Raw genomic sequence first — 10,461 nt, forward strand, 5'->3', positions numbered from 1 at the left:
CCATGTTCTGGTCTATGTGTATACAATGTTTTGTAAATAAAGTATGAGGGAAAAAAAAAAAAAAGCAATATTTATCATAAAATAAGTAACAGTATCTTAGTTAACACTAAAAAACAATTATATTTCTAGTATTTTCAATCTTATATTTCAATATATGTATACGATCGCAACTACATATACAAATACAACCTATATCATACTACAATATTTCATTATATTAAATACATTTTATATTAATTAAATTAGGTTAGATTACATTAGATAAAATTTTATAGAGCAGCACATCACTGAATATATACATATAAGAAGAATTTGAAGGTTAAAAAAAGGAAATAGGGAAATAATAATAACAATAACTATGAAAACAGTAGTTAAAACAGGATATTGTGCATTAAAAATACAAACAGTAATTCATAATGATAATAATAATTATTCTTATTATTATAATTGACAATGATCATCTGTAATAATGTGCCCTAGTGGCCTAATGGATAAGCACTGGCCTCCTAAGTTGGGGTCGTGGGTTTAAGTCCCATTTGGGGTGATAATTTTCCTCAATTTCCTGAGGGCTCTGCCCAAAGGAGCAATAGACTTCTATCTAATAATCTAATAAACATTTGCATGTTTAAGACTGAAATCCAGATGGGTTTAAGTAACATTTAGGGTGAAAATAAAAACAAAGGCTGTTATATTAAATAAATGGTCATAGGTCAGTCAGTGGTGCCATCAGGAATTCGGAGGAAAAAACTATCACTTTGCGCCCCAACACTTCAGTGCCTTAAACCATACAAACCATACAATTTCATGCAAGATTGATGAGGAAAGTGCAACCCATATTTTACATTTTAATAATGTTTTTATTTTTAATGATAATAGTATAAGAATGTTTTTTACAGCAATAAACAGTTACAACTAGGCTAAATATACTTTTACTTTTTGGATCATTTTCAGCAATTCAGCAAAGTCTGGCTGAATTTTATCCATTTTCTTTTCTTTTCTTTTCTTCCAGAAGCAAAACAAAACTAATGTAAAAAGAAAACCAAAAAAAAAAAAATTGTATATGATTAATTAATTTCCGATGATTAATTCCTTGTCAAACAAAGATTCTTTAATCTTGATAGGCTAATTTTCATCAAAATGCTGATTAATTTTCTATTATTTTATAGGGCCCCTGTCAGTCATGGGCTCTTAGAACTGTCATTAGGCCTATGCCTTTCAGTGCCTGTGGTCAAAATGATCTATTTCTGCTGCCAAAAGGACACAAAGATTTATTAATAAAACAAACCAAAAAAAAAAAAAAAAGAACTTAACACTGAACATGCTGAACCAAATGGCTCTCAAACCGCAAATGATTATTATGCTATTTATAACTAAGGAATTTTTTTTAGTTATTGAAAGTTATTAGGCCTAATTGTTCTTTATCATCCAGAGTTTTTCAGTAAATAAAAATGTTGTGTATTTGTCATTCATGTATGTAAAAAATGTTGTTATTTTTATTAGTATTAAAAGAGTACAGTCCTGACCTTTAAGGAACAAGAAACTTCAAATAAATGTTCATTATTACTTATTGAAATGTTAGAAGCAGAAGACACTTAGAAAATAGAGACAGAGGTCTACATAAGTGAAATGTGAATTAACCAGGAAATTTGAAATATACACTGCATTTTTACAACATTTTTTAACATTTGTTTTTGGGTTTAGCGCTTTACTGAAGAGATATTATTGAAGCACAACATACTCCAATACTGATCCCTGGATATGTTTATTGTACCTGGTTGTTGTAATGTGTTTATGATTTGGCCAGCAGATGTCCCCATTTAGAAAAAGATCTGCAGACATTTTCCTGTGAAAGTTAATATACTTTACACACCTAGAATTAAACCCAACATAATGTGATTAGATTAGTTTACATTGATTGTCATCAATCTCAACATATACAGTAATTGTTGTTGAGTATACATCACAGAATACCTGAGTTGTTTCAGTAATACACAAACCAAAAACGAACCACAGTTTCTAATTGTCTCTTGTATGTTTACTCACATACCAGAATACAGGAAGATACTGTGCAGTAATTCAGTAGCAGAAATCCCCCACATTACAGTACAGAGAAACTGGATCCTTTACAAGCATTATCAACATGACTTCCTTTATGTAACTTTTCAGTGGGCGTAACTTGTTCAAACAAAATAAAAATAGCACATCATAATATTTCCCTTCATTTCTTCAAAGTGAATCATCAGTAAAAAAGATGAAACTGAAAGTTAATTACAAATGAATTTAAGCTTGTTTTGATGACTCTGCCAGCACAAACGAACAAGGGATTACACCAGCAACAACAAAACTACCTGAACACAGAATTAAAGTAGACACAGTAATAGTGCTGTCATCGTTGTATACCATACAGTAATTTGCTCACAGTTAAAAAAAAAAAAAGAAAGAAAGAAAATGATTACACACAAATATTATATTTTTTGACATTTTTCAGTTCAAATACAAAAATACTGAAATAAAATGCAGACCAGACACAGATTAGATGAAAGTGCTATTTTTTTTTCACATATCACATAAAAAAGTGCAAAAGCTCTTAAGCTATGCATTTCCTTTATTGCTATATAGGTATAAAAAGGATGGTGTAATCTTTAAGAACAATAATCATTTACATAAGTACTCTTCATTTATTGGAAACATACTGGCCGAGTGCTAGAGTTTATCTGGAAATTAAACAAGGACAGATGGACAGTAAAACATTATCAAGTAAACACATCCTATCATGTAAACACACGGCTATAAAAAAACCCACAGTCCCTCCTCCAGTGGAACAACTTCCAGTCTGTCAAGGAAAAAAAAGTGCTATGTTGGTTTGGGATCTAATGTGCTAGTGGTCTGTTGTTGGTATTTTATATGGTATTAAAAAGCCTTAGATTGCAACATTAAAAGTGGTTTCCTGTTATTGTTTTGTGCTGAACAGTTGACTAATGATCTGACACATCCATTATCAATAGACAAAAATATAGTTATGACTCCAGCACAAATATGTTGAACTAAATGTGACAGTAAATCCTATTGAGGATTTGGCATCTTTGATACAAGATGTAAATCCCAACAGTTTCAAAGTAGCAACAATAAAAGGTATAAGAGGTCAAGTTTTAGCTATGGCATGCGGTGTATTCTGGTAGAAGCAAATAACTGGTGCTTGTCATTTAAGATTTTCATGACACTTAGAAAGTACTGTATTAGTGCCCGGTACTTTTTGGGTACATTTGTCGATGAATATCATCTACTAGTCCATTGAGATTACTAAGTTCCATTTGGTCAAAATATCTCCTTCCTCACCTGTCTCCTTGGCGACCTGTCCCCCTGCCTCTTCCCCCGACTCTTGCCTGATAAATACATTTTCCAGCCTCAGCTCCCTGTTCACCTCCTCTTCCCCCTCTCTACGCAACATCTCCGTCTTTGACTCCAGCTGGTCCAACCCTGTCTCCTCTCTGAAATCCACCTCTGGGAACACTATCCTTCTGGATTCAGGATCCCACTTAACGGTAAGAGCTCCCTCACCCTCCATTTCTTGCATTTCAGCTGATCTCAGGACATCATATGGTAAGAGCTCTAACTGGTTACAGCGAGGGGCTGGCATGGCTCTGATGTTCTGTGAAGCATAAGCAGAAAGAAGGGCTACTTTCTCACTCTCACTTCCATCTGTTCTTCTTCCCATCACCTTTCTGTTAACTTCCTCCTCCATCCCTTCCTCATTGCTTGATAGCAAATTTAAAGCTAAATCGAAGAGGCCTGTTTGTGGGTTTTTATTTAGAAATAAACCAGGGCGTTCTTCTCTCTCCTTATCTACAGCACCGCTGTTTGCTCCCTGAAAAGGTCTTACTGACTCATGTGTGTGATTCAGTAACACTGGATTTATCTGAGGACATGCATGTGCCTGTGCAAAATAAGTGCTCGACTCTATGTGTGATGATGACATTTGCGATTGGTAAGGGGTTGATCGCACAGGCTTCATTGTGATGCAGGACCCATCCTTAACTTCCTGTTCTTGCTTGTTGTAGTTGTGGTTTTCTGCATCTATTTCATTTAACCTTGCCCCGCCTTCTCCTCCTTCACTACTCAATTCCATGTTTTCCCCCTCTCCTCCAAAATTCACCTGGGGATTTACTCCAACACATCCATATGCAACAGACAAGTCATCCCACGGTTCCTCTGGTGGTGGGGGTGTCTCAGGGTGCTGGCGGGCATAACTTGGTGGAAGATCTGGGTCATGGGGGACCTGTCTGATGGAGGCAGGGTCTGATTTGTGTTCCTTGGTGTCCAAAGGCAGCTCATCCACAATGGGAGTGAAGACGAAGACGTTGACATTATCAGATTGTAACGTCAGAGGGGGAGGGTGAAAACGAGGAGGGTTCTGGAAGGTTGACAAGTGAGACTATTAGGATGTGGAATATCATGTAACAGGTCTTGATTATCAAAGATAACTCAGGCACAAAAAGACTTCAGGTTCAACCTTTCAAGTTCAACCTTTGTACATTTTTCTGGAGTATTTTTCAATGCATGCAAAATATATTTTAACCTCCTGAGACCCAGCAATGCATTTTTGTTTGACAGCTTTTACTTAAAAAAACAAACAAAAAAAACTACAAAGTACTTTCTATATTTTTTTTAAAATTATTATTTAATTAAAAAAAAAAAAAACTTTCCTGTGTATCAGGAGGTTAAGTCAATGAAATAAACAGTGGTGGAATATACATATTTGAGTTACTTTGCTTGACTTATTCATATTTTATGCTGTATACTATAGACTTCACTTCTACTCCAATCCATCTGAGAGTCAGATATTACACTCCCCTACACTTGAATGATTTGTAGTTACTGGAATTTAGTTACTATTCGCATTACAATTTTTTATTCCCTTCCCTTCCTGCTAAGTATCTCCAAATGTTCCTTTATGGGTTGAGACACAATGATCTTATAGAACATGATACCGTAGATTAAACTACTAACAGTATATAAAGTTATGAGTGTAACATCATATATAATAGTAAATAACTAACAGGGAGCATTTTGCTGCATAATGAGTATTTTGACTTTAAAGATATTTAAGATTTTGAATGAAACTTGCACTCATAATGAAGTATTTGTTGTGTAAGTGAGGTATTAGTACTTTCTTAAAAGTAAATGATTTGGATACTTCCTCCATCACTGGTGATAAAAACTATACAGTCAAAGCTTTATTGCATCGTCTGCTAAAGAATAAGAAAGTTAAGAGAGCAAATGTGTCTGTGTAATGTATGTTTGAATTACCAGAAAATAAGGGTTCTTCTGGTCTTTCCCCGTCAGGTAGTGATACAGAACATAGCCACCCACCACCAGGAAACATATGCACACTGATGGAACAACAATACCCACAACGATCCTCTTTAGTTGGGTAATCACCGGGTCTGGAATGAAAGTCAAGAGGAAATCAAGATAATCAGATCAGAAAAATTCTTCAAACCAACACTTAAGATAAAAGTATGTTGACTGACACATGGAATGAAAGAAAAACTGATGAACTAATTCAACAAGATGCATCAGACAAAACTATCCATTTCCGTAATCCAATCTCGCATGTGCTACCCTATTATGTTTCATTCATTTCTACCTGTAAAACAAGAAGATAAATATTGTCTTTCAACCACACACACACACACACACACACACATACATGGTGTAGCTGTACCTTCAGGTGTGGTTATGCAGTGCCATGCTGAGGACAGGCAGTGGGTAGGCATGGCGAGAAACCTTGCCCTGGCGGAAAAACAGTACTCTGTGCTGTAATCCAAAAGGTGATAGGTGTACTTGTGGGAGACCACTGAAAAATGACGCTGCACAGAAACAACAAATTAGACCTGGTTCAGTGTTTAACCTGTCATAGAGGTTAGTGAAGATGTTGTATGTAGGACCATCATATACTTCTACTCACAATTTGGTCACTGTAGGTATTAAGGACAGAAAGGTTGTAGATCATCTGTGGGTAAATGGTTGCCATGGGAACTGCAGGAGTTTGGTTGTTCGGCACGTATCTCATTGGTCCTCTCATAGTGATGATGGCAGTCATGTTCTCAATTTCCACAGAAACCAGTGGCGGACCCAAATCAGCTGCAAGGGTAAATGAGGAAAGGACAGAAACCATTTAGTTATAGTACAAAACAATTTAAATGTATGTCATTAGCTACCAAAAAAGGTTTACCCTCTAAGACCTAAACCACCACAAACAACCAAAATTAACTACTGATCTAGAATTATTTTTAATCCTAAGAATGCATTTAAGTGATTAAGGTAAAATGCAGTTTTTCAGTTTTTCAAAGGGCTCAGATAAGATAGATTTGGATGTTCAGAGGCTCTGTAGTAACATGGAAACACCGTCAACTTCTGCAACAATGATTCACCAATAAAACCTGTGTTGTTCGACAAATGACCGTGGTTGTGAACATTTGTTTTAATGTTGAGTTAATCACATATTTTGCTGAAAAAGTCACTTTTTGTTCAGTTTTCTTGGTTTTGGTGTAATAATTTTGGGCTTAGTTTTTGTGAAAATCTACATGGTAAATTAAACATAGGAAAATGTCTGCTTTTCACTGACAAGTGCAAAATGAAGAGGATACTACTATGATAAATAGTGATGAATCACTTAGGAAAGGTTAAATGTAGAGGAAAAATTCATTTGAAAGTTATAAAAATAGTTCCAGGTGTTTAGGGGTTAAGATGAATGAATATCTCAACTTCTGCATTTTTCTTGCAATTAATGAACAAGCTAAAGTTTAAGGCGATGACGTTACTTTAACTTACTGCCAGTCTTTGGGTCAAATCTGCTCTGTGTCAGGGCCCATTTGGAGGTTCCTTTTCTTCCCACAGCACGAACCTTGGCATAGTACCCTTCCTCAAGATCCCACGTCTCATTGGTCAAATCACACCAGTTCCGCACAATCTCTGTACAGAGTCGCACTGACCTCCAGTGAAGCCGCTTTCCTTTGCTTCCCAGAACACTGTCCCCATAGCTATGAAAGACAAGACATAAAGAAGAAAAAAGTACAATAACTAACAATATAGCAGATCCCACTTGTTCAGTTTCTCCTCAAGCAATGAAACTCAGGTTACAGCAGCCTTTACATTTGTGAGATCTAGTTAGGTTGGCTTTTGTTTGGTCCTGTCTCATTTTCATTTTTCTTTCAGTTGGATGTAAAGACATGTCCTTTGGCTTCAACAAGATGATTATCATGAGAAATGTTCAAATTTAACCCTTAAAGACCCAAACATCCATCACTGACCAAAACCATCTACTGATCTAAACTGTTTAATGCCTGTTGATCCACTAATCCTATCAATACATGTAAATAATTGGTGAAAAATGCAGTTTGTCATCTTTTCATGGTCATCAGATACGACCCATTGGGACGTTCAGAGGCTCCATAGTGAATGTGAAAACACCGTCATCTTCTACCGCATTGATTCACCAGTAAAAACCATGGAGTTGGATCAATGACACTTAAAGGACACACTGGGTTTATGTTCAGTTAATGATATATTTGCTGAAAACGTCACTTTTTCCTCAGTGTTCTGTTATTGATATAATAACCCTCAACTTTAATCTGAGCTTTTATGAACATTTTCATGATCAGTGAATTAAACACAGAAAATACCTGCTTTTTACTGATAAAATATAAATACAGAGGATAATATTATAAATAAATGGTGATAAATGACTTTAGAAAGGTTAGATGTAGTGAAAATGCCATTCGGGAATGACAAAAACGTAGTGCAGGGTCTTTATGGGTTAAGCTGTAGTAAGCGAAGTGCCTGATTTTATATATATATATATACTGTCTATATATTTTTTATTTGCATTCTAAAATGTTTACTTACATGGCATACTGTACTGTATAGTGTGCCTCTGGTGGTGTGCCATTTCCTGGAGACCACTGCAGGACATTCCTCAGATTTACCGAAGAGAAGGTGACATTGATGGGGCTGGGAGGAAAGGAAAAGACTGAAGAGAAAAAAAAAAAATCAGAAACGTACAGTAGTTGAGTTCATATTTGTCATCAGGTTCATCATTTGTTTATAGTTATACTCATGCCACTTTTGGTCAAATTCTTGCATGTTTAGTCAGTTTAACAGGTGTTATGACTGACCATTGAACTTCCTCTCTGTATATCTTCCTCTGTTTGTTTTATAAACTGAAAGCTACACACTGCTTCAGTTTAGCCCATACCATCTGACACATGAGACTTGCTAGTTACAACAACTATAATAAACTGTATGTAATTTTATAATTGTGCAGAACTCTCAGGTACACTGCTATGATTAAATGCCAAAGGATTCATGAGTAAACTATTGAAAAGAAACTTCCAAATACAAAATTAAGCTATAGCTCACTGAGTCTAGTGATCTTTACTATGAGAAACTGATCTTTAGCTGGAGCGGGGCACAAAAATTTGTAATACTACAAATGGTGATCGAGATATGGGTCAATCCATAGGAGCAGCTGGGATCAGTCAGTGACCAATGGTTAGTCTTTATGGGCAAAACACCGGTGAGTTAATAAATAACCTGGACATCTGCGTGTGGTTAAACTCCATGTTTGCATACTGATTATAATGTGATTTACAGTGTTGACACATCATAAAACTAATTTCAAATCCCTCTCTTAGTGACAGATTTTAGTCAGTCAACAATTTTGATTATTATGGAAGTTGCAAAGTACTTGGTAAAGTGCCAAGAAAAAAGTTAGAAAAAAAAAGGGAATGTTTAAGTAAAACAAAATATGCCATTGAATTATGCAGCACGTATGAAATGTGCCTACCTCATTTGTTATAGTATCCATATTAGTTTTAGTCCGAAATAACCGATAGGCAGCAGCTCTCTTAGTTGTAGGTTATGGGATCTTACCTGTACAATGCAGGATTCCGATGGTCAGAAAAATGAACTCTTTCCACATGTCGGCAGTCTCATGTTTTTACAGGTAACACCAACATTTTAAACCTCCGACCCGGTCTGTGCTCTTTCACCTGTACGTGGGCTCCGCATAATCCGACAACACCTGTCCCATACGTCCCCCTGAACGGGTAAATCAGGAACAAAGAGGTAAAGGAGGAAGTAGGCTTATATGACTGAGGTCTGATGTCTCTCTATCATTAAGTTTTCTCTGACAGTATGTCATACTTTGGTACAAGGTTCCGTGCAGGAAGAAGGAATGTGATCTCACTTGTTTGCTCACATTACACCTGTGCAGGTGTAGCCTATAGTTCCGGTGGGGAGGGGCAAAGAAATGTTGAAGAGCATGAAAACAATACCTAGTTCTACTGGTTTTACTAGTAAAACTATTTTTTAACAACTTAGTTAGGTTAATTAAATAATGAATGACCTATATTGTGTTTCTGGTTTGAGCCTCTCATTCATATTTGACTTGAGTATAACATCTCCAGTCCATACAAATGCAATACAGACTCAACTGCAAACACTCATGTCTGTTATACAGGTGTACGTCAAAACATACCCGTGCATGTACACCCTATGTAGGTTATGTGGGGAGTGGGAAGAAGAAGAAATCATACAATACACAGTTTTGAGCTGCTAGACCTCATCTGCTGGTTTACTGATAAACAGGCTTGTGCTATAATGATTTATATGAACCAGTTATACAAAGTAATTTGCTTAATTTGCAGCAACATCAGGGTGTGTACCTGGCAAAAGTCCTGTATTCAAATACAGTTGGGTAAAACTTGTCCAGCACTTATACGGTGTATATTTGCAATTATATGAACTGGAAATACTCATGTTAATTAAGTATGCCTACCTCAGTATTAGGTTTGAATTTGATGTAGGTTTTATGGTATTCCTAATATACAATAGATTCCTTATTTTTTGCTGTTTGTAATTTAATAAAGTTATGAAACAAGAGGTGGGCAGTTTTTCAAAGTCACAGTAACTTTTTTCAAAGGTAACCATCCTGAGCTTCACTGAAACTTGCCACATAATCTTTTTTGACAGTTTGTTTCCTACTGTCCACTCTTAAAGATAACCTCTTATGTTCATTTTCAGCTTCATTTTATTTTGGGTATCTACTAGAATAGATTTACATCCCGCAATATCCATAAATACTTGTTGCTCCTCTTATACTGCACCTCTGTTGTCAGCTGGCTCCACTTTTATTTAATATACTATACAGTTGCAATTTATCAGAAAACCGCAATATTTGAAATAAGTGTGTTATTATTCATTACATATTAAAATGATTAACCAATAACAAACAAAATATCTTTCTCTGACCATGTATTTTCAGAAAATACATACATACAAATATAAATTAGATGCAATTGTTAACATACAAATACACATAAAAATTTGAACAGGGAAATATTTGAACTTTGCTTTTGATTTTTAGTGAAGCTTGATAGGGTGGTCATCCCATCTTGT

At 35.6% G+C, this 10,461-nt stretch overlaps 1 protein-coding gene across 1 annotated transcript; it reads right to left on the minus strand.

Annotated features, from left to right (window-relative positions):
• Positions 1 to 1,891: 1,891 nt before the first annotated feature.
• On the minus strand, positions 1,892 to 9,210 carry il20ra (interleukin 20 receptor, alpha). Its single transcript, XM_030128344.1, has 7 exons — positions 8,935 to 9,210; positions 7,909 to 8,032; positions 6,835 to 7,043; positions 5,969 to 6,144; positions 5,726 to 5,870; positions 5,308 to 5,444; positions 1,892 to 4,411 (listed from the first exon to the last, which is right to left on the minus strand). Exons 1-7 carry the CDS (start codon positions 8,981 to 8,983, stop codon positions 3,284 to 3,286), a joined length of 1,968 nt encoding a protein of 655 aa, XP_029984204.1. The 5' UTR covers positions 8,984 to 9,210; the 3' UTR covers positions 1,892 to 3,283.
• Between the last annotated feature and the right edge of the window lie 1,251 nt (positions 9,211 to 10,461).

Source organism: Sphaeramia orbicularis, chromosome 24 (assembly GCF_902148855.1).
Source record: "Sphaeramia orbicularis chromosome 24, fSphaOr1.1, whole genome shotgun sequence".
In the NCBI taxonomy this organism is placed as follows: domain Eukaryota; kingdom Metazoa; phylum Chordata; class Actinopteri; order Kurtiformes; family Apogonidae; genus Sphaeramia; species Sphaeramia orbicularis.